Source organism: Podarcis raffonei, chromosome 3, assembly GCF_027172205.1.
Source record: "Podarcis raffonei isolate rPodRaf1 chromosome 3, rPodRaf1.pri, whole genome shotgun sequence".
NCBI lineage: Eukaryota > Metazoa > Chordata > Lepidosauria > Squamata > Lacertidae > Podarcis > Podarcis raffonei.
The window spans coordinates 100,175,747-100,200,672 of NC_070604.1; the positions used below are offsets into that span (position 1 = coordinate 100,175,747).

At 42.8% G+C, this 24,926-nt stretch overlaps 1 protein-coding gene across 8 annotated transcripts in view; it reads right to left on the minus strand.

Annotated features, from left to right (window-relative positions):
• The window catches only part of SYT14 (synaptotagmin 14), a 76,742-nt gene that overhangs the window by 9,949 nt on the left and 41,867 nt on the right, over positions 1-24,926 (minus strand). For all 8 annotated transcript variants that reach the window (XM_053383268.1, XM_053383266.1, XM_053383265.1 and 5 more), the window contains 2 exons: positions 6,292-6,560; positions 3,655-4,104 (listed from right to left, as the gene is read on the minus strand). In XM_053383268.1, the coding sequence (XP_053239243.1) occupies positions 3,655-4,104; positions 6,292-6,560 (719 nt within the window). The remainder of the gene's footprint in view (positions 1-3,654; positions 4,105-6,291; positions 6,561-24,926) is intronic.

Below are 24,926 nucleotides of genomic sequence, written 5' to 3' on the forward strand. Positions count from 1 at the left end.
CACATGCTATTCTAGTGGTACAGTAAAAAATGATAAAAGAGACTGTTGTTTTATTAAGGGAACAAGCCAAACTCCTGGAGGGTACAACTGGAAATCATGACAATCAGAGCAGAAGGTGGGTGGCACGAAAATACCATTCTGGACCAGCTCCAGGTTGACACAGCAGAGAGACCTGAATTGGGCCCGTCAATGGACTGGCTTAGGATCAGTGGTTCCTTTGCCAACCCAAAACTCTCCACTCCTCACCCCTAAAAAGCCTTGTTTGTGAGGCACACACAAGCTTCAGCTGACACTGACACCGCCAGTGGTAGCTTCCACATGCCTATAGTTCAGTCACATGCAGTTGGAAGCCTCGTCTGAATTCACTCCAGTGCAGAGGATTGCTCTGCTCATCTACAATCCTATATCCATTTACCTAGGAGAAAGCCACACAGAACTCATTGGTTCTTAATTCTGCATAGACCATGGATAGGTAAACTAAGGCCTCGGGGCTGGATCCGGCCCAATTGCCTTCTCAATCCGGCCTGTGGTCCAGGAATCAGCGTGTTTTTACATGAGTAGAATGTGTCCTTTTATTTAAAATGCATCTCTGGGTTATTTGTGGGGCATAGGAATTTGTTCATTCCCCCCCCCATATAGTCCGGCCCCTCACAAGGTCTGCTGAAAAAGTTTGCTGACCCCTGGCATAGACTCTATAGAATTGCACGAAGCACCTAATCAGAGTTTTAGAAGAACTGGTTAAAAGACAACTTCTCAAAGGCCTTTGCTTCTAATTTGTTTTTTTCAATCTCAAGAGGGCAAACTGGTAGATGCACTATTAAAAATCTCCTTCTGTCTTGGGCAAAAAACACTGATTAAAGTAAAATCAAATGAAAAACATAATTCCTTCACTGGGTATAATCAAGAGACTCAAATCTTTAAAAATTATTACATACAGCTGTAATTTATTACTACAGAGTCTATAAAGTTATATCAAATTTCCTTCTGCAAATCATAAATAACATGTGAAATATATGCATAGGCAAATTATTCTGAGAACAAAAGTATCACACTATTCACAGATCAGCTTTGTTCCCAAACTTAAGCTACTGTGAATAATATACTCTCAAAATGAAATGACAAAACAGAATTTATATGTTTTGGCAAATCAGTGTTCCAACTTCCTCAACAGACATTTGGCAAGGTAAGAATGGCACCCTTGTGCCACTTTTCTCATTTGATGCACAATGCAGTGTCTTTATAAGTTTTCTAATAAAAATTATGCAGTACATCTTAGTGGGTAAAAATGAGAAGATAGATTATTTAATTTGTTTGGAATGTGCTGTGACAGAGCATTAAAATTATTGCCTAGATACCCTTTTTATAGTCTACATTAGGGTCTAATAGTGTCATATGCAAGGCATCTTTCACTGACAAACATACTTCACAGCTATGTAAGAATGTAGCCATAAAAACTTTTCAAACATTTGATTAAAGGGTAAGCAGGCACATATCAGTCTATTTCTGGTTTATGCCTCTTTCAAGCAATGTTCTTTCATAAATCCATTTAATTGTGTTTCTGCATTTGTCTACAAGATTTTAAAAAACTCACAAAAGTCAAATTTAAATAAATACTTTTTGAACATATTTTATCTCTAAATATGCATTTATAAATGTATTTCACCTCAGATACTTTACATATTTTGGAGTGAAAAACTGCAGCAGAAAATTCAGAGGAGTGCTAAATCTAAAGATTGGGATCCCAAGTCAAAAATCACAACCTAGCATAGAGTTAACCACACATAAGGTCAGTAGTAGCATGACACTGGCATCACTGCTGCTTACTTGGACAGGGGTGGGAACAGGCCACAGTCCCACCAATGCAACCATGTAGCCCTAACCTCACTGTTGCCCTGCCTTGTCCAGGTAAGCCGCAGAAATGCCAGCCACAGGAGGCCACAACACACACTGCTACTGATTAAGCCCACTAAAATTCATGGTCTTAAATGTTAATTCATGGCTGTGAGTACTCTGAAAGAACAGCCCATTAGCAAAATAATGGCAGCCACCTCATGATTTTTTTTTTGCAAGCTTTATAGAAAATCCCTCAGAGAATATTGCATGTGTGTGTGTGTGTGTGTGTGTGTGTGTAGATCCAATATTCTTTGAGGAATCCATTCTGTAAAGAAAGCATATGGCCTGTAAAGGTAAAGGGAGCCCTGACCATTAGGTCCAGTTGTGGCCAACTCTGGGGTTGCGGCGCTCATCTCGCTTTATTGGCTGAGGGAGCCGGCATACAGCTTCCAGGTCATGTGGCCAGCATGACTAAGCCGCTTCTGGCGAACCAGAGCAGCGCATAGAAACGCCGTTTACCTTCCCTTCGGAACGGTACCTATTTATCTACTTGCACTTTGACGTGCTTTCGAACTGCTAGGTTGGCAGGAGCAGGGACCGAGCAATGGGAGCTCACCCCGTCGCAGGGATTTGAACTGCGACCTTCTGATCAGTAAGTCCTAGGCTCTGTGGTTTAACCCACAGCGCCACCCGCGTCCGTATATGACCTGTAAGCGATAGATAGCTCCATTGTCCTTCAAGTCTTTTGACGGCAGACAGATGTTTCTTGAATGTAGCATATGATGCTCCCCTGTCTCATTGCAAATTCAGTTGGGAAAGATTTGGTTTAGTGCTGCCTACAACTGACGCAAGGTGATTCAAGCCATTTGGCAGAATCCTGCCACACATATCTGAGGAACCCAGAGGAAACTGTGTAGTAAATGCAGGGAAAACTAACTGGAGCTTAGGAAGCCGAATCATTCTGTTTCTTCTTTTTTCACCCCTCTGTCCCCCTACCCATGTTTATCTCTAGTACCACCAGATTTTCAAACCGAGACTTGAGCAACAGTTGTTCATTGTGGACCTGTTCAGACAGGCCACTTACATTATTTCAGAGAGCTCACACATTCCCCAACTTAGTAATACTCATCTTGTATTACACAAATGAGAGCCATGTTGTTTATGTTACATTGTAGGATAAAATGATGCGCACACATTGAGCTGGATTAATTACCTCAGATTTAACGTTTCCTGAAAACACCCCCTCAGATGATAATTATTACAGAAACAACTATCAGAGATCTCACATTTCTTTCTGTCTTGGTCTCCAATGGAGTAAACCTTCCAGTATTTCTGCTAGCATCCTGTTACAGAGGAATCTTGGCTGACACGCAACAGCAAAAGCAATACAGTTCAAAGCACAATTAATAGCATCCATCTTTTTTTAAAAAATTAATTAATTTACTATTTTCAGGTAGTTTACACACACACACACACACACACACCTCAAAGGCCAAGATAAAGAGGTGTGTCTTTAGCATATGACAAAAACTGAATAATGGTAATGCTACATGGACCTTTGCTGGGAGGGTATTACAAAGTTTTAGGGCTACTACCAGGGCCAGTCCAAGACATTTCGGCTCCTGAGGTGAACTCCAAAATGGATGCTCTCCTTCCCCACCAGAAAAGAAGGGGTGAGTGAATTTCATTAAATAAACCAACTACTCATCGCCCTGCTGTAACGATTTTCCTGCTGTAGAGAAGTATATTTCTTTGTGGCACAAATAACTGTTCTAATCAGAATCCTTGGTTGTACACTTTTCTGCATGATTTAATACTCACGGAAATAGGGTACGCTGGCTCCAATGTCACTGGTACCGACATCTTCCCTTGAAGATTTAATTTGGTTAAGTAAAATATCTTTTCTCCCAAAATCCTCTCTCTTTTTACACGGCGTATACTGTACAGTCTAAAGCGCACTGCATAATTCCCAATCATCTCAGACTCAATATGATTAAATTTAAATGTCTCAGTGAAGACAGGGCATGGACCCCGCTGGATGCTGGTCTTTGCTCTCTGCTTCTTGATAGGAAGAAGAACCAGGTGTACTTGCCATAAACTTCCACTTGTCCTGCTATAATTTGGAATGTCTGTGACAGCTGTCACTGTTATCAGAAGCCTCTGTTCCTGCGAGTCGTAATCAAAAGTCACATCCAGGGTGCCATACTTAGCTTCTGGTTCAGGATCAAAAGATTTAGGGAGCTGTGATGATGATCCTCGAGCTGACAGATCCTAAATGAAACGGAGCAGAGGTTTTACATACATTCACGCCCATGTAGACATCTATAACTGTATCGATACACTCTGTGATACACTTTGTTAAAAGTGATTTCGCGAGTATGTGTCTTTACATAAATTGTTAAAATTAAAATCCTTGTCCTCAGTGACTGAGTATGATGTTTTCGTTCATTTCACACACAAGGTGTTTGAATATTCAAGGAAGGACAGCATGCTGTCAGGCAGTCAAACAAAAAATGAGAGGGCTTCTTTTACTGCTTGTGAAAAGAGCCAATCAGAAGAAAGAAAAGCAAGTATAAAAGGTTCATAGCAAGAAGGTCAAAGTGTTTGGAAACAGCTGGGAGAACTGGCTAGGACAATGTTGAAGGGGTCGGGAGGAGCTGGAGAATTAAATGACGGTTTAATTCATCAATGACATAATAAACCATTTTGAAATGTTTGCATAAAAATGAATAAAACAGAAATAAAACATAGAAATAAGTGACAATTTTTGGATTGTGCAGCCTGATACATAGAAGCAGGGGCTGTAGAAATTGTGCTTTTAAAGGTAAGACTAGGAGATGCCGTTCATGACATTATCAATTGCGGGCATGGCATTTTAAAAGTTAAAAGCATGTGCAGGTCTGATCTGGATCAGGGTGGGTAAGCTAACTCCTTTCCCCCTACTATAGTCACTTTCAGGATTAGGCCTTCTGCACCTGCTATGTCTACTGGGGGAAAGAACTTCCATTGGTGATTAATAATAATAATAATAATAATAATAATAATAATAATAATAGCTGTTTCAAAACACCTGGTGATTCTTCAAAGTGCCAGATTTATTTTAAGGAAGGAGCAAATAAGTAATCCCTGCATGAGGGTGCTAATATGCTGACACCACAGCCTTTCCCCACCTATTTCACCCTGTGCTTTACTAAAAAGAAAACCAAAACCACCAAAACCCTGCAACCAGACTGGTCAAATGACCAGTCAAAGTGACATTTGGTATGTGAGAAGAAAGACTCAATTAAAAATAAAACACCTTCCTAATTGCATTCTGTACATTTAAACAATCCAAGCACATTATTAATTATAAGTAAGAATGAGATTCACATGTGTAGCCAAATCTGCTAATAATTATGGTTGTGGTGGATGACGGTGGTGTTATCTGTGTACCAAACATTAAGATTCCAGTCAAAGAATTCCACTGAAAAGTTAGCAAGTCTAACTATAATAGACTTACATTTATATATTTATTTGTTGCAACTACTTCTTTCCCGCCTTTCAGGATACAAATCCTTCCACGGAGGCTTATTAGTGACATTAAATTACTTTTTTAAAGAACGTAATATTTTACTGAGGATAGTAAAAAGTCATGGCTATTCTTCCCACAGGGTACTTGGTGGAAGAACGGCTCAGGGCAGGGATGGGGAAGGAGAAGTTAACTTCAGGCCCTGAGGTAGTCTTCTCATATATCAGAATTGGGGAGTGTTTTTCAGCCTGGGGGCCACCTTTTCTTCTGGGCAAGTTTCCGGGGGCCACAGGGAAGTGATGAGTGGGACCAGAGGGAAAGGTGGTTTTTACCTTCTTACAGTAGGCTAGTTTCCACATACTCTCTCACACACACTCCTTGATCCTCTGTCCAGGCAAACAAGAAGCATTACCACATCATCTCAGTTTTCATGCTCAGTAGGTAAAAGGTAAAGGGACCCCTGACCGTTAGGCCCAGCCGTGGCCAACTCTGGGGTTGCGGCACTCATCTTGCTTTATTGGCCGGGGGAGCAACCGTACAGCTTCTGGGTCATGTGGCCAGCATGACTAAGCCGCTTCTGGCGAATCAGAACAGCACATGGAAACGCCGTTTACCTTCCCGCTGGAGTGGTACCTATTTATCTACTTGCACTTTGATGTGCTTTCGAACTGCTAGGTTGGCAGGAGCAGGGACTGAGCAACGGAAGCTCACCCCGTCGTGGGGATTCGAACTGCCGACCTTCTGATCGGCAAGTCCCAGGCTCTGTGGTTTAACCCACAGCGCCACCTGGAGGAGCTTAAAGAGTTCTCTGCCTGTGTCTCAGGTGGTGCATGTATGGGTCAATGGGGAAAGCCATCTTTCAAGGCCCGACTGATCTGTAATGTACCGGACCAATGCTGCTTCATTATATCCTCAATAATTTTAGTACAATTGGGAGAGCGTGTGTTTACCTCTGGGCTAAGGACTGCAGTGCTGTCACTGGGTACATCTTCTTCATATCCTTTGTTATGGAAGCTTTCTATTTCATGCCCAGTGCTCCCTTCGCTTGGGCATTTATATGAGCATCTTGGACTGTTGCTACACTGAGAGAATTCACATTTGCTGTCACCAACTTCGGAGGGCGTGCATGAGAGATGCGGGGAGCCGCTATCATCTTGGTACGGTGGGGGCTGCAATTCATCAAGAGGAGGTGTTTGTCTCATTCTCTGAATGCAGTTTGCTAGGAATAAATAACAGTTATCATAGGCTTTCATTCTGTAAGAAATGTGGCTGGAAGAGAAAAACATCATTTGTTTAGCAAGGTGGTGCTTTACGAGGAATTCAAACATGGTGGCCCGGATCCAAAGAGTTATGTGCTGAGCTTGGTGCATTTAGAAGGGACTGCACCCCTCATCTCTAGGTATGCTCCCTTACCACTCCTGCCCCACGGCAGGATCCAGATACTCTTTTGCCCTGCCCTGGTTATCCTGAACTTCCAAAACAACCCAACTTCAATATCCTCTCAGTTTTTGCCTCATCTGCTATCCAACAATGCAGCACTGGGTTGCACCGGGTTGAATTCTAACTCAAATTGCCACCTGTGCCTTCTCATAAAAAGTACTTCCTAGGTGTGATCTTCTGTCCTTGATAAGATTCTGACAATTCTTGCGGCTTCTTTCCTTGCCTAACTTTCCTAGCTTGATACTTGAATCATACCCATGAGTCTGTCACTATGAGGCATGTGCTTGCTTGACTGCTATAGTTGAGTTCATCTCCTGGTTCAGAGTCTAAGAGCTCACCTACAGTTCTGATTCTGTATTCAGTCCCAGTCCAGATCCTGCAAAGACCATCAAGAGTGTCAAATGCTGCGGCTACGTTTTCCAAAACATATAGCCAAGTTCTTTTAAATGGATCTTTATTTTAACTTTGCAAGTACTGTAGTATATTTTAAATATTATTAGGGGGCTGCACCATTTAGCTGATTAAACAGTTATCACTTTAAAAGCTTTTTAATTGATCAAAAGGCACCCCCAATTAATAGGGAAATACATTGTGTTAAATATTAACACATATAAAAAGGGCACAGGGTCAACAGCATCTTAGAATCGGGTTGCCATATTTTAAAAAGTGAAAGTCCAGACACAACAGTTGGCAAAGTTGTTGAGTTCTTTAAAAGAAAATTTGCCATAATCTACCCTTCTGGACGTATGGCACCTCTTAAAAGAAGATTCCAGCTTCTTTTTCTATGACACAGGATCCCTCCACATCTAAGACTGTGTGTTCTGTGGCACATACATGCTTTGTCTGAAAACAAGGAGGCACTCCCCACCCGCCAAAAAACAAGTGTCTTATTCATATGCAACTTTAAAATTGATTAATTACTTAATGAAGGCTGCAATCTTATACCCACTTACCTGGTAGTAAGTCCCATTGAAGTCAGTAGGGATTACTTCTGAACAGATACGTATAAGATTGCACTGTAAACCTCAAACAATTAATTAAATAACTTTAAGAAATGAAGAAGAATGACAGCCCTAATATATTTCAAGACAGATGGAAAGTACATACAGAAGAAATAGTCAAGTAGAACCTATGAACACACTGCGTTTGCATAAGACAAAACAGAAACAAATTAGTGTTTTCCATTAACAAGGATTTATATGAAGTAAAGTTTGAAGTAAAGTGTATGAGTATATGGGATGCTTCTAAAAGCTGGATAAGATAATGAAGAAAAGAAAGGTGCATTTTGGAGTCAGGAAAGAAGCAGAGAAGTGATTAATGCTACTAACCAATTTAAGTGGGTTGCAAATTTCCTGTAGAAGGAAACAAATTGAATCCGTATTAACTGCAACCATTACTGTTTCAGCTGTAAGCTCCAACTTATTCCTTCTTTTTTTCTCTCCTTTGAAATGTTCAACTTTTTCGTTTCAGTTGCAAGTTTGGTCCCTTGCCTTACATGCTACTTACTCACAAAAATACAGCATTTGCTAGTAAAGTTCTTTTGCATTGCGTGCCTTGCAGTTTCCCACAGGTCTTCATCATCTCAACTCTTCTTGTTCTATATTTGGTTTCCCCGAACCATGCCTACACTGTCTGCCTCATTAACATCTGGAAACTGCTGCCTTATCTCTGAGGTTCAAAATCCCTAGCCAGAGAACTGCTCTACCAAAATCTGGTTTTGCACATTAGCTTTGAGCTTCTCATGAGCTCCTTTAAATATTCATAATATTCAGAAAAAGGCCTATTGTTATCAATGAGCAGCCCAATTCCGGCTTCCTTGTATAGCTTGATAATTTTTGCAAGTAATGCTTTGTAATCATCATGGCTGGTTTCTTTCTCAGCAGCATACTTGCATCTCTCTCTCCCTTCCTCTCTCCTGTCATTCCTCCACATGCAGGATTATTCATGTTTATTTTTAAGCTAACCTAAGTTTCAAAAGTTTTAGTACTTCAGGGGCTTCTCGGCAAATGTTAAAACAATTTAAATAAAACATAAAATGAAATACATGTTTAAAAATTAAAGAAAACCCTTTATTTTGAATGATTAAATACCCACAGAGGTTTCTGCTATGCTACTCTGATGAGCGCAAATGGAATTTTCATGTTTTAATATTTTTGAGCTGGGAAAAGTTCATCTCGCCAAATAACCCTGCACCGCAAAGAGAGTATAGAAGATAAATAATAAATGTTTAATGAAGACCTGGAGCGCTTCCCCCCTTTTAAAACAGAAAGATTACACGAGTGTACGCAAACATTGTTATTTCACAATGAAGTGGGTTGTCTCAGCATCCTGCTACAGAGGAATCTCAGCTTATACCACCTGCCTACCAAAATGGAAACAACATATATTAAACATGAAGGGTAACTTGTGCAGCGAGAAAATAAATATACCTTACGAGTAGATTACTGGGTTGTTTGGGAGGAAGACAAATCATTTTGATTTCATTTCCAAATTGCTACTTTGGACATTCCTAAATTCTGAAAGCAAGCTGAACTCAGGGAACACGCATTCAAACGCATTATAATGCAGTGAAAATTCACAGTTGCCATTCGCATCCTCCTCTCCCTTGGGTTTTCATCTACTGCTGAAACCCTTTGGTGCTACTAAGGTTGAGAAAGAAGAGGCTCACCCCATCAGCTCATCTGAGAAATGAACTTCTCTTTGGCTCAGGCTTCCTCAACCTCAACCCTCCAGATGTTTTGAAACTACAATTCCCATCATCCCTGACCACTGGTCCGGCTAGCTAGGGATCATGGGAGTTGTAGGCCAAAAATATCTGGAGGGCCGAGGTTGAGGAAGCCTGCTTTGGCTCCTCCTCTCCCTGGACTGTCTCCATTCTAGCTGGTCATCATAAGAAAAATTAAGTAACTCCAAAAACTAGGACCCAAGTGGGCTTGCTTCCCTCTTTTCTCCCCAATCTTATTTCCTTTTGCATCACGTTGATTAGACAATACATTTGCATGCAGGAACTCTGGTTGTTGTTGTTGTTTTTTTAAAAAACTTTTGAGAGTGGTTAAAAAGCTGCAGGTGCTTTATAAATTATTATTACTGTTGTCAGTAATGGCAACAATAGTAAATTTGTTAACCATGCGATGTACGTGTAGTTAGTGCTGGGTGACAAAATGGAGGAAAGGAGATGGCACTTGTGGGTTGCTCCGCTAGATGTGTAGGAAAAACATGGGGTGGTTTCATCAGACCATAAAATCACAGAATTGTAGAGTTGGAAGAAATCCCAAAGGTCATCTGGTCCAACCTCCTGCAATGCAGGAATCCCAACTAAAGCATCCATGACAGATGGCCACCCAACCTCTGCATGAATACTGCAGTCATGGCACCAGGCAGCTTTGATGAGAGCAGGGAGCAGTAAAACAAGCGCTAACCCTGAGCTGGCTGGGTCCAGGAGTTATGCTGAATGCAAGCATAACGCACACCCATGCTGGGCACCACTGACTATTTGGCTAGCACATACCTGCACTGTGTCCTTTTGGCCGGCCCCTGCCTCCACTACGTTACTATACTTTGTCACCATACCACACAAATGCCACCATATTTTGGTGAACCATGCTGACATTGGAGCCCAAAAGCAATAAATAGCACAGCAAGTTTTGTTTCTCTTGTGCTTAACGAAATAAACTAAAATTCAGTTTAGAAAATAACACCCCCAGAATCCCACTGAAAAGCGAGAAACTCCTATTAAAGAACCTATTAAAGAAATGTGTCATAACAAGATTTTCGATCGGTAATCAGCTCTGTACTAGAAAGGAGCAGAAGAAAAAGGCAGTCTGACAGAATGAATGAACAAGGAGGGAAGAAAAAAGGAGCGGGGAGTGGCACTTACATTCACTTGAAGACAGCTCAGCTGTCTTGCTCAAAAACTGAAATAAGCATCAATCAGACAACCCAGTTCTCGTTTGCTACCTACACAACCTATTCCCTTTAACTGATTGCTGGGCAGAACAATCCAAAAGGAAAGGAGAATCGAAGGCGAGAAAACCACCTAATCCAAAGCCCCATTGGGCTTGTGTCAGTACGGCAGAAAGCAGTGGTTTGGGTTCTTCCTCCTTTTCATTGGTTCCCTGCTACATTTTAAAAAATTAAATCCATGCCATTGCTTCCATGCAGCACACCTGGGGTATCTGTTCCCCCTGTTCTAGGATTGGAGACACAAGAGTGCCTAGACCCAATGTTTCCAAAGCCTCCTTTAACATGCCTGTCCCCCCCCCACCGAACATCCCCCCCCATTGTTTTCTCTGCTGTCACTCCATGGCAAGCAACATGTTACAACCAATCCCATGATTCTTTTCTCTCTTTCTAAGAAATGTGGGGAGGCGGGAGAAGTAGTGAAATGGGGAGAAGGGAAACTTCCTAGTACCAGCTCTCTTCCCTGCGACTACCATTTTATTTCCCCAGAATCTCTCCTTGGAACAACACAATTTAATCATTATGTGAGAGGCTTCTGTCAAAACAAAAAGGCATCAAACATTGCTGAAGCTAACTTTCAGCTGAGCACAATTTATTTTAACCCAATGTAGCCTGGGCAGGCTGTGCGTCTAAGTCAGGGTTTGGGAACCAGTGGACCTCCAGACATTGCTGGACTACAACTCCCATCATCCTGATCTTTGGCCATGCTGGTTGGGGCTGATGGGGGTTGGGAATTCCACAACAACTGGATGGCCATAGGTTCCTCACTGCTTGGGGATGAAGGAGATGCGGGCAGAGATTTAACCTTCTCCCGATCCTGCAGGAAGACGCTTCAGCTCAGAACTGCTCGACCCGAATTGCTCGACCCAAACTACTTTATCACCAACATGGGAAAACATACAAGGTTATTATGCCAATTCAAGAACCAGAATGAGTTCCTTCCTAATGGAAAGCTAATCATCAGAAGACAATTCTGACTGTGGGGAGACACAAGAACTGAACAATCTACTCTCAAGTGCTGGTTTTACCACCTTACAGTCAATAGTGTCACAATGGAAGTTGTAAAAACATATTTCAAAAGAATGCTGATGTATTTACTATTTACAGTTATTAGTTTACAGACTCAACATTTTCATGGGCATAAAATGTAACATTTTAGATACCTAATTTGAAATTACTGTTTTATACAGCTTGTTAAACAACCCATTTGAAGGTAGCAGATAAGTAGCTAATTACTAACAAATCTGACAGCTACAGCTGCAAAATGTTTGTATGATAATTCCAAAACTGAAAATGGTTTATTGAAGATCCATTCAGAAGCTAAATGACTTATCTGGAAAAAAACACACGATTAAAACATTCCAATGTTTTCTTACATAGATACAAACAAAGACCACTTTGATTTCTTCTATGCGGGAAAAATCGTTGCATGTTGGGACGGCTTAGTCAATAAAAAGCAAGTAAGAAAATAATAATTCTAGCCCTCGATGCCAGCACAGTAGAATAGGGGAAAAAGTGTACAGCCAATCCTTTAAAACCATGTATTAACTGGGCACTGTTTTGAAGATGTGGAAATTATTTAATAGCAAATCAGAAAAAAAGATATTAGGGGGTTTATATATTACAACACCTATGTATCGGTGCTTTTAAGTGTAGGATTTTAAAACATATAAATAGGGAGATTTGCATTTAACTCCTTCACTTTGGTCCCGATTCAGATTTACGATTTGCACAGCAGAGGGGTGGAGGACTGTCATTTGCTTTTCTACGAGTGGGGGCATAGTGGAGGACAAATGGTTAAGCCCCTTCTCCCAAGCTACACTTTATTTATTTGTTACATTTATATCTGATATTTCCTGCAAGGAGCTCAAGGTGACATACAAAGCTCTCCCGCTGCCCATCATTCATTCATTCATTCAGTTAACTCATATCCCACTCTTCCTCCTGAAGTAGACCAAGCTGGCAAAGATGTCAATAATAGTAGTAGTAATAGTGGTAGTAGTAGTAAAAGCATTCTTAAAATAGTAAAAAGCATTATAGAAACTGTGAAAAGCGTTCTCTCAGCTCGTGATCTGAGAGTTATATCAGACCCTCCAGCTTTCCCTATTTTCCAGGGATGTAGATGATTTAGAAAAGCCACCCTGGTTTCTATTTTCATTGGAGAAATGTTGGCAGGTATGGAATTATTCGACACACACACACACACACACACACACACACACACACACACCCCAGCTGTCTGAAGGCAAACCTGTTCAGGGAAGTTTTTTTTTAAAAAAAGTTTTTATATATGTTGGAAGCTGCCCAGAGTGGCTAGGGCAGCAGAGTAAGATGTGTGGTGTATAAATAGTAAAATTATCATTATGGAATGGGGTGTCCCTATTTTCATCGGAGAAATGTTGAAGCGTATGCTATTTCCTCACAACAACCCTGTGCGAGAGCCAAGAGATTATGACCAGCCCAAAATTACACAGCCTCATGGCTGAACAGGGATTTGAACCCCAGTCTCCAAGATGGAAAACAAGGTACTTAAATGCAAAGATATTTAGCTAACATCTTCTTATTATTATAATAGTATATTTATTTATACCCCGCCTTTTTTCCTGACGGGACTCAAGGCAGTTTACGGTTAAGAACAAGAAATGTAGCATCTAGTCCATGGGTAGGCAAACTAAGGCCTGGGGGCCGGATCCAGCCCAATTGCCTTCTAAATCCAGCCCGCGGATGGTCCGGGAATCAGCGTGTTTTTACGTGAGTAGAATGTGTGCTTTTATTTAAAATGCATCTCTGGGTTATTTGTTGGGCACAGGAATTCGTTCATCCCCCCCCCAAAAAAAAATATATTCCGGCCCCCCACAAGGTCTGAGGGACAGTGGACTGGCCCCCTGCTGAAAAAGTTTGCTGACCCCTGATCTAGTCTCTGAGCCGTTTCATCTCAGCAAAACTGTTTTGTTTTACACCCTACCTCCCACGTATGCCCACCTTAAGATTATGGGGAACAAAGAGCTATGCATGCCTCCCATATCTCCATCCAGTGTTTTATCATGGCTGTATGCAACCTGCACATGTCTCATAGACGAAAAAACTCACACAAGGGAAGACTGGATGGGGATAAGGGAGGAAAGGCCCCATAATATTCCCATGCACTGCCTAGAGGAGGAGAAATGGAGCTTGACTGAGCCCTGTGGGGACTGCTCCGTGAACAGATGCTGCACCTGCACCAGAAAAGAATTATCATTTAGTTTCGTTTTTCATCTCTTTCCCCTACCCAATCAAAACATTAGTAATATGGATTTTGCATGAATTAAGCATGAATTGGCTAGGTACCAGTGGGAGTTTTTCCCTATTGTGAATCACTGTGCTTGGGAGGGGATTTTTTTTACCAAGATCACAGCTGGCGAGGGAAGGTTTGAAACCTTCCCTACCCACTTGGAATGTTATGATCAACAGTTGATAACAACAATGATATGGAAGGGGGTAAAAATAGAATGGATAAATTAATGGATATGTAGCTAAATCAGATGCATCTGAACTGCCACGGAAACCTGGGTGGGGAACTCTATGAGAATTATTGAATAAGGATGAAAATATGATCTGTAAATATAAAACTTGGGGGGGGGGACCATTAACCTTTTTTTTTTTTTAACAAACCTTCCCTACCCACATGCTGACCACCACCTCTCTGTGCCCGGTAGTATATGTTTAAAAAAACTCACAATATGATGGCTAGTAACATTTTAAATGCAATATGCAGTTAGCCCTTAAGCACATGCAATTGAAATAATCACATATTCTTTTCCTATTTGCCCATGCTTCCCTTCCTTCTCCTTCCTATCATCATAATATAGGTTGCATCAGAAGGTAAATAACTTTTTGCAAATCTCATTGGACTTCCATGAATTCAACAGCCAACCCTGCTATAAAGTTCCCTTGCCTGGAATTATTTTTTTATTAAGGTTTCAATAACAGGAATAAAAAATTTTCATGGCTCTATGCAAAATCCACTTATCTTAAAATGTTTATCAGAGGACGTCGGTAGGGACTGCTGACTGCACCCTACCTTAAAGGCAGTGATTCCTGCAATGCAGGGGGTTGGACTAGATGACCTTTGGTGTATCTTCCAACTCTCCGGCTCTAAGATTCTAAAAGAAAATGGTTTGAATATAATGCTCACAGTAAGATTATTTTGTTTCAAGTTTTCATGGCATGTATACCACTGTTATGGTACTTGTCCTACTTCACCAAAGCAGCTGTTTTAAACTGTTATCATAGAAGACTGGCTTGTTTATAGAATTATAAACCAGAATAGAAGTCGCAGCATAATCAAATACTTTCAAATTAACTCCTATTAGAAACAGTTGTGGCTGAACAATGTATGACCATGAAATGAAACAAAGATTGGGCTCGCAAAGTGTCATGTGCTTCCCCGAGCTGCCTGAATTTCAGTTAAAAACAACCATAAGTAAGCACTCTTGTTTTCTTGTACAAAGTTGCAAAAAAAAGTAGGCAGGGACAGTTTTCAGAAACATAATTGCATTATCATTTTGGCCATTCAACAATTCTTGAATGATGAAGTACATGGTTTAACCAGACACCATATTGCAATTTACTTTGAAGTAAGAAATGTGTATTGTAACATAGGGTAATGTTAGAATTTTGATAGGCGATCACAGCTGCACCAGAATTAGTTTCTATAGCAACCAAGAAGAAATAATGTGGTGAATTGCATTGTAATACACAAAGATGGGTTCCTTGCAAACAGGATTATTTTGCTAAAAGTTTAGCCTCCCCCCCCTTCAAATTAAAACATTTTCTCTAATAATTATTCTGATTTTCCTATCTAAATATGTTGCTTGTTGAATCCCCCTGCACCCTCGTACCTGGACAAATATTACATTGCAATTGCTGTTCCTATAAATAAATTCAAGACATGTTCTAAAAAAAAGGGGGGGGATTTCTAGTCTAACCTGAAGTATCATTTTCAACAATGTCTGTTGCATCATTCCCCTGGAAAGAAAGGCATATATTAAACATACCTTTGAGTAATTCCTTACACAATGCAGCATATGGGCAATGCTTTACAGTCCAAAGTCATCGTAAGAAATTGCATGATGGACTGGGGAATTAAAACTGAAATGCACCATCTAAAACCTTTGGACATATGAGATTTATAGAAGCTTTTATCAGCATGTACTCTCTCATGGCTGGCACATGATTTCACAAATATATTAGTATTCAAGGTACCATGCACTTTTTAAGGACAACAAGGTTTTTTTTATTATTTAAAAAAATCAGTTCAAACATATCTTTAAAATCTCAAAGGTTAGTGATTTCTACCAGCAAAACAAACCATTACGTTTTGTTTTAAGCTATTTATGGCAATTAATTACAAGCATATGTCTGAGCCTTTTATGCATTTTGCCCTCATAATGCGACCCATTACTGTGGCACAGTCTATCCCCCAGAGTTCCAAAGTATCTTTGGCGTTGCCATGGATACCAACGACATGCTTTCTCTTGCAACTGCTTTGTGTGTCTTATCAAACACCAGAAAACTGACACAGTAGGAATCTGAGCCATCTATATAGGATGAATTTCTAATCTCTTGGTACTGTTCCTTGAGGTTCCCACCCCCACCCTTAGAAACAAGCTGCACAATACTGTATACACTTGAGTTCTAAATGAAATGAATTCGTAGATTAATTTTCAGGGGGGAAAGGAATTATTTAACCCAGCTGACTGCATTCCAAGAAAAAGAAAAAAGTGTCCAAAAAAAAGGTTAGGGTTTCAGTTTCTAACGCTGCTGCAATGAGTAGCGATGGTATGAGAGTTTCAGAAATAACACTGAAGTTCTCAAGCAAAGAACAGCTGACATTCAGCTTTGGCCCTGAGCTCATGTGGCATTGTGAGACATTTCGAAAATTATTCAGTGGACCAAATTTAGGGACTCTTGTCTTATATTTATAACTATATCCTGCCTTTCTTTTAACTCAAGGGAGCATATTCGAGGTTCCTGAGCAATCTTAGAGCCTGGGCATTGGTGGTGGGACAACAATGAGTGGTCGGAGGGAGAAGAGGGAGCCGAATGAGAGGAGGTGGTGCTGGAAGCTGAAGAGGTAACAGGATTTAGTGAGCAGGAAGAGACTGTGGCAGAGAGCAGTGCAGACTCAGAGGCAGGAGAGGAGGGGGGGTAGGGTTGGGTGATATCTAATTTTCAACATCACGATATCACCAGCTGAATATCATGATATCTTGATATATCACAATATATACCTATGGCAGCCGAGAGCCTTGCCAGGCCTCCCTCCGATGGCAAAGGGTCCCGCCATAACTCCCCACAGCAGCAGAGGGCCTTGAAGACCCCCTCATGACAGCAGAGGATCCCGCCGTACCACCCCACAGTGGCAGTGGGTGTGCTACGCTTCCCCACAGCAACTGAGGGCCTTGACGAGGCTCCCTGTGGCGGTGGAGGGCCTTAAAATGTAAACTAGTAAATTTAATAAAAATATTAAATAACTTCCATATAATATATTTAATATTTTTTCAACTAATTTAAGAGTTGTGATTTACTAGTTAAGTTGCGTCTGCTTCCCCACTCAGAGGTCTAAGCGGATTCTATGCATGCATAAGCCCCACTGAGTTCAACTAAACTTACTTCTACTTTCCTGGGAGTAAGCCTCCATGAATTCAGGAGGGCTTGCTTGTGAGTAGACATACATTTGCTTGCACTGCTTACTGCAAAACACCAAACCTCCCATTTCAGCATAAGGCAGCCAGCTAAATCTTCTCCCCTCCATGTCCCCCCAGAAGGGCCCCCACAAAGGCCCCATCCCACTAATCTCTCCCTTTTTATCAAAGGGAGGGAGGGCAAGCAAGCAATTAAGCAAAAAGATAAGTCTCTGTTAGGAGAGGCTCAGAACTTACAGGGTTAAGAGTTCTGAGTGATGACGCCTCACATTCTGAGGGCGGGCTTAGAACACTGAAGGGAGTGGTTTACTGTGTTCTTTCAGTGTGCGTGTTAGCTCCGTGGAGAAAGGAGCAACATGGGCGAACTATCGCCAGGAGATTTATAGCTGTTGTGTTTTGCTAAGGAATAAAGACTTTAAGATAAGGAGACTGCTGCGTTTCAGCCTGAGTTATTACCACACGACAGAACGTTCCTGCTTCTGCTTCCGCTGTGTTTTACGCTCTGCTGCGTCAAAGGTCCCAGGGGGGAAGACCAGAGCTGCGCAAGAGAAGTGTGCCGGACCCCTGGACGTAATTGACCCCGAACAGGTTATGGCGATCAGCAATAAAGATAAGCGACGTTCGTGCGTGTGAGAGGCCAGCAGGCAAAGGCCAGCTAAGGAGTAGCTGGAGCCAGCTGGAGCGAAGGGAGCTCGCTGGGAAGGATCTGCCGGACCGGGAGGTGCTACTGTACCTGTAAGTAGGCTGGGCCCCCGGGGGAGACATGGCAGACAGCCAGAAGACGTCAATCCCTTTTGATAAGATGGACGGGAGCAAGCCCTGGGCCGGGAGAAGGCAGGCACTGAAGGAAGCAGTGGGAGCCAGGCCAGAGGGGGCTGAGAATTGCTCTGAGGAAGCACCAAGAAGCCCAGAGGGGGCTGGAGGCCCAGAGGGGGCTGGGACTGTGTTGGAGGGCTGCCGGAATGCCCCTACGGGTGAGCTGCATGCTGCAGAGCGGCTGGGAGAAGAGAAGAGCTTTGCAACTGAGAATGGGGTTGCAAGCCATTCCAAGGGTCTTGAGAGTGCCCAGGCTGTTTGGCAGGAGCTGGAAGGGGTTTGCAGAGAAACCACAGCAGAAGCCAAAAGCCATTTTCCCAACGGCAGAAAAGCCTCGAGGAGGAGTGCTGCTGGAAAGGTTGGGGGGGCAGAGAAGACCAAAGACAAGTTTGCAAAGTTTTCCACTAGGCGATGTTTTGTTTGTGCCTCGGCTGACCATCTGTGTCGCAGCTGCCCACAGAGAGCAAGGGAGCCAGGGCAGGACGTTTCCAAGGTTGCTTCCCATGGGAACCAGCCGGGTTTCCATGGCAACAGAGGGAACAGGCGTGGGAAACCGCACAAAGCACGCGCTCCAGAAGGGGAGGAAAACGTTTATCAGCTGTCCGCCTCTATGGCGGTTTTGGACAACAACAACACCTGCAATGAGAGCCCCAAGGTCGGGGGCAGCAGGAAGTCAGTTGCTAAGGCAACAAAGAAGGACAACTCCGGAGGGGGGAGAGTCCTACGTTGGGTTGTTGACTCGGCTGCGAATGCCCATTTGGTCACAGCGCCACCTGATGGACAAATGTGGAACTGCAAGGCTGTTTCAACTGAGAAAACAGTTAAATTTGCTACAGGTTCACAGGGACGTGTAACCCATGTTTCTAACATGTTTGTCTCTTTCTTACAGGCTGAATTGAAGGTTTATGTTCTCCCTGAGATAAAACATTGCCTGCTATCTGTACCATGCCTTTTACAGGAGGGATATTCTGTGAGTTTTGAAAAAGATGTTTGTACAATTTCCAGAGATGGGAAGGAGCTCGTAAGTGTTGGAAAGGATCAAAACAACCTCTTTGTTTTGGAAACACCACTGGAGGGTGAGGGGAATATTGGGAAAGCCACTGATTACACTCATGTATCGTGTGCTTGCGTGTGGCACAAGAGGATGTCACATGGGTCCTGTGAGGACGTCCAGATGTTATCAGAGTGCACCAAAGGTTGCAAGGTAAAAGAATGTGGTCAACCTTTGAATTGCAAGGCTTGCAGGAAAGCCAGAAACAAGGGATTTAATAATCCCAGGGTGGAGAGAGTAACCACAAAGCCTTTTGAGCTTGTGCATGCAGACCTTTTTGGTATGCCACAGCCAAGTCTGGGCAAGGCCAAGTGGCTGATGGTGCTGACAGATGATTATACGCAGAACGCATGGGCGTACACGCTGAAAACGAAGGAGGAGGCAACGCAACTGATCAAAGATTGGGTTGCAGAGGTGGAACTACGGTTCTCCACCAAGGTGCAAGGGTTCAAATGTGACCGAGGTTCAGAGGTCACTGGGTCTGCTCTAAAGGGTTTCTTTCGCCAGAGGGGGATACGTCACAAGGTGACTTCTCCTCAGGAGAGTGGCGTGGCAGAGCTGAGGAGTAAAGCTCTGGTTCGAGCATCCGAGATTCTACTGGATGACTCTGGTTTGCCCCACAGTTTCTGGGGGGAGGCAGTAAAAACGGCCAATTTCACGATGAACAGGTGCTACAATGCAGTGGTAGGTGACACCCCGTATTTCCTGCTTCATCGGCAGAAGCCGCTTGTGCATTTCTTTCGCACTTTTGGTAGCAGAGCCATGGTGCCTGTACCAAAGTTTCTGCAGCAGGAGGGTGGCCCAAGGTACCAGGAAATGATCTTCTGTGGATATGAGCCTGCGACAAAAGGGTGGAGATTCGCATATCCAGAAGGTGATCAGACCAAGCTTCTGGTCAGTAAACAGGCTGAGTTCTTTGAGCAGGATGGTTGGGCAAGGCGCAAAGCGCGCTCTGACGTTCACTCAGATTGTCTGTCTGACGCTGAGGAGGAAGGAGAGCCAGAGCCTGAACCTGCTGGTGGAGACCAGGTCCCTGAACAGAGTAGGGCGTCTCCACAGGTTGTTAAGGGAGTGTCCAAGAGTGAGCCCTCATCTCCTGTGCGCATAATGGAGAAAGCTCACAGACGTGTCAAGTCAGAGGGGGAGTCTTCTGATGAGGAAGACGCACACGCTGGCCCCAGTGGGTCGGGAGGAGCACCCCAGTTTGTGCCCAGGCGGTCATCGCGGGCTACAAAGGGAATTCCACCTGAGAGGTTTCAGGTCACAAATGCGTGGGTTGGTTTCGCACAGTGCGAACCTAAGGTTTGTGAGGTTCAACAGGTGCCTAACAACGATGCCAGGAAGGGGCGGAAGGCAATGGGGAAGGTGTTGAACACTCAGAGGTCCTCTCAGAACGTGATTCGAGAGGGGGTGTTAGGAGAGGCTCAGAACTTACAGGGTTAAGAGTTCTGAGTGATGACGCCTCACATTCTGAGGGCGGGCTTAGAACACTGAAGGGAGTGGTTTACTGTGTTCTTTCAGTGTGCGTGTTAGCTCCGTGGAGAAAGGAGCAACATGGGCGAACTATCGCCAGGAGATTTATAGCTGTTGTGTTTTGCTAAGGAATAAAGACTTTAAGATAAGGAGACTGCTGCGTTTCAGCCTGAGTTATTACCACACGACAGAACGTTCCTGCTTCTGCTTCCGCTGTGTTTTACGCTCTGCTGCGTCAAAGGTCCCAGGGGGGAAGACCAGAGCTGCGCAAGAGAAGTGTGCCGGACCCCTGGACGTAATTGACCCCGAACAGTCTCCTTTAAATAAATAAATAAAACCTTCCCTTTTTATATGGAGGGAAACTATTTATGGGGGGAAAACAGCATAAACACTTTCAGAAAATAAAAATAAAAACTCTTCCCCCTCTTGCTTTCCAGTTCTTTGTTTACGTTCTTTCTTGTCCAGTCATGGGGGGGCTCTTTCTGGATTGTTAGCAGGCTCTGCATAATTAGCTGAGTTCTAAATGGAAAGATATTTGTGAAGCTGAAAGAGTTTGCTGGTTTGTGTGAGGGTTTATCTTGATATTATTATTATTATTATTATTATTATTATTATTATTATTAATACCCCACCCATCTGGCCGGGCCTCCCCAGCCACTCTGGGCAGCCTCCAACCGAATATTAAAAACAATACAGCGTCAGACATTAAAAACTTCCCTAAACAGGACCACCTTCAGTTGTCTTTTGAAAGTAAAATAGTTGTTTATTGCCTTGACATCTGCTGGGAGGGCCTTCCACAGGGCAGGCGCCACTACCGAGAAGGCCCTATGCCTGATTCCCTATAACCTCACTTCTCGCAGCGAGGGAACCGCCAGAAGGCCCTCGGCGCTGGACCTCAGTGTCCAGTCTGGATGGTGGGGGTGGAGACACTCCTTCAAGTATACAGGACCGAGGCCGTTTAGAGCTTTAAAGGTCAGCACCAACACTATCTTAATTTCTTATCGTTCGGAGGGAGAGAGCATACAAAGCTGGCAACACCAGGCCTGCAAATTATCTGCAAAGCAACTAAAGTATCAGTTCAGCTGAGCTACTCCCAGGAAGCTGTTAAGTGTCCACCTGCCTTGTTGAAACACTTATCAAAATGATATTTCAATATTCAAGGGTGTGGTGATTTATTGCACAGCCCTAGAGGGGGCCCAGGAGACAAGAGATAAGGCAGGCTGCAGAAGAATCCAGGGAGTTTCCCCCTCCTGCTGTGACCAGTCCCCCTCCTCTCCCCTTTCCCAGAACAAAGAAATGAAGAGAAAGCAGAAATGAGAAACAAGATGATGGCTGCTGGGGAAGGAACTGGGGAAGAAGCTTTAGAGAGCAGTGGAAAGGCAGAGACCTTCAGTCCTCACAACTGCTTCATTGGGGCAAGGGTTGCTGTGACCACTAAGACTGAGCTGTTTTGTTTCCTTGAATAAAAAGTTAACTTCACTGACATCGGGTGCTCTATTATTTTATTGCTGACCTACGCCTGACTCCAGCTCCTGACACTCTCTATGGAAGTCATATCCCCTTATTAAAAATTGCTAGTCAACCCAGAAACCAACTACATACATCTGCAAAATCAGTGTAACTGGACATCATACAAGGGCACAGGTTGATACACATATATATAATTGTGATGCTGGGTCTCAATTCAACACAATTGAGGCAAAAAAAAAATCCCATCAATATCATCTGGTGTAACAAGTGAAACATGCAACAAAATGTTGCAGTGTGTCCTCTTCATCCCTTAACAGAAGTGCTCCTGTTCAAAGTTAATCAGATGGACAGGGTATTATAAACTGTAAGCTGTCCAGGCAGGAAAATTCATCCCACCCCCATTTTCTGTTTTCCCTTCCAGCTGACACTCAACGTTCTGTGGCTCCTGGAAGTCACTAAGCATGCTCAGTCCTCACTGGGTTGTGGTTCATTCAAGCACTCCAATACAGCCCTCTCATTTCTCAGTGGCCATTTGGGCTCCAATCCTGTTGGCATCAGTCAACAACCTGGGTTTGCTATTAGATGCAACAAGTGGCACCTTGTAGTAGTAATATATCGCCACACTCCGGCGAGCCTGCCATGCCTTCTTCCAGGATTTTATTAGCTGTAAGGAGCTCAAGAAAAGCAATCCATTCTTCTTTTCCCCTAAGTCTTTCACTTTCCTTTAACAACTGACCCTCAGTCAGTCTTCAGTCTTTAAGCAGGGGGCATCTCCTTAGGTATTTTTTGTATTTTTGCAAACTTTGGGATTCCCTACTTCTGCCTCAGTGTCTCCATTTCATATTCTTTCCTGTTTGCACTGATACCTGAGCTTGCTATTATACAAACTAAGAAGTCTGAGAAATAGGTTGCACAGTTGTAACTGATGACACAGTGATGTTTTTTGTTGTCAGCCTTTCTTTTCTCCTGTCATCACGCTTACTTAGGTAAATTCAATCAGATAACCAAATCCAGGTTCGAGGCAAAAGTATGGCAAATTATACCTCAGTGAAAGCCCATTGTTTATATTAATCCAGCTCATAAAAAATCAGCACTAGAAAAAATTATAACTACCAAAAAAAATCTAAATTCACATTTGAAGTGTGGCCTGCTAATCAAAATAAATTTGTAGGCGTGTCCTTAGCACCTGAGTAGCAAGTCCAATTGGTCCCAGGTGAGTATTTATAGAATTGCCATCTATGGCTGCAATGCTAACCCTTAACAGGACTTCAATAGATATGGCTATGGTTGCACCATGAAGTATTTGTGACAAATTTCAGCAAATAAATCACCCTCCCCCCCCCTATGTATATGGATACACATTCTCTCCATCTGAGGCCTTGGGTAGTAAGTCTATCCTCACTATAATGGCTATTCAGCAACAGATCAATTATTGAATCCCTTTGGCCTTTTGACTTGATTATTTACAAATATAATTGTCCAGGAGATAGTCCATTTAAAAGTTGTCCCAAATGTTGGAAGATAGTCCATTTAAAAGTTGTAGGTAGCTTTCACTTCCTGTTCTCAGGCCCAGAACCATGACTACCTGTAGTCTCAAACTATGGGATAAGTTTAGCTTTCCATACCTCTGGCAGTATTAACAAGCTCCATCATTGTATTTCCAGTAGTGATTATGTTAGCTTACCACATGGCAAAAGGCCAGAGATGGTCATCTCCCCTTGTTGTTAGCATCACCATGCTGCAGGTCATGTGTTTCCATCCTAATTCAAGTTGCTGGGAGTGATCAGCCTTCTGTTCTGAGATTCACATCTTCCAAATATGTACTCTTATTAGCTCTATTTTTAACCTGCCACTCATATAGTATACTTAAAATTCAGAGCATGTTTACATTATCCAAACAGCAGGCTAATGGAACTGCAAACCAGACAGTCATGCATAATTCAAATAAGTATCCTAAGGCTTGCAACTTCTAGTCAAAGATGCCTCTAAATTAGATAGGGTGTGACTTTTAACATGAAGAAAGTGTAGCTAATTTCTTCCTTTATCTGACAAATTGATGCATTTTGCAAAGGAATGCTATTAATGTGCGGCATCCATATAATAGTGCATTTGTAAACTACTGGTAGAAGGATGAACTACTACAAAATAAAATTAACCTGAAGACTGTAAAACCAAGTCAATAAACTCTAAATACTAAAAATATAAACTAGCTCACAAATTGGAAATGAAAAACAGGTTTTAGAAGGTTTCTGAAAACATTTCTATACAAGCCATGGAAAAAGGCAACATGCTGGAACTGCTGAGAAAGGCCTTTGCAAAGACAAGAGGAAGATGGCCCAGAAACTATTGTATCAATCTCAGAAAGATATTTCTGTGTTCCCGAGGGTAAATTAGACAAGATGCCATTAGCTACTGTGTCAGTGTTGCTGTTTTAAATAGTTAGCACAAGAGGGGTCGGATTTGGACCAGGACCCTGGGTAACAAGGGGATAGGATGCAGGGCTTTAGCACTTGCTGTGGTCCCAGTCTTGATCATGCCTGTTACAGTGGTGCCTCGCAAGACGAAAAGAATCCGTTCCGCAAGTCTCTTCGTCTTGCGGTTTCTTCGTCTTGCGAAGCAAGCCCATTAGCGGCTTAACGGATTAGCGCTATTAGCGGCTTAGCGGGTTTAGCGGATCAGCTGATAAGCG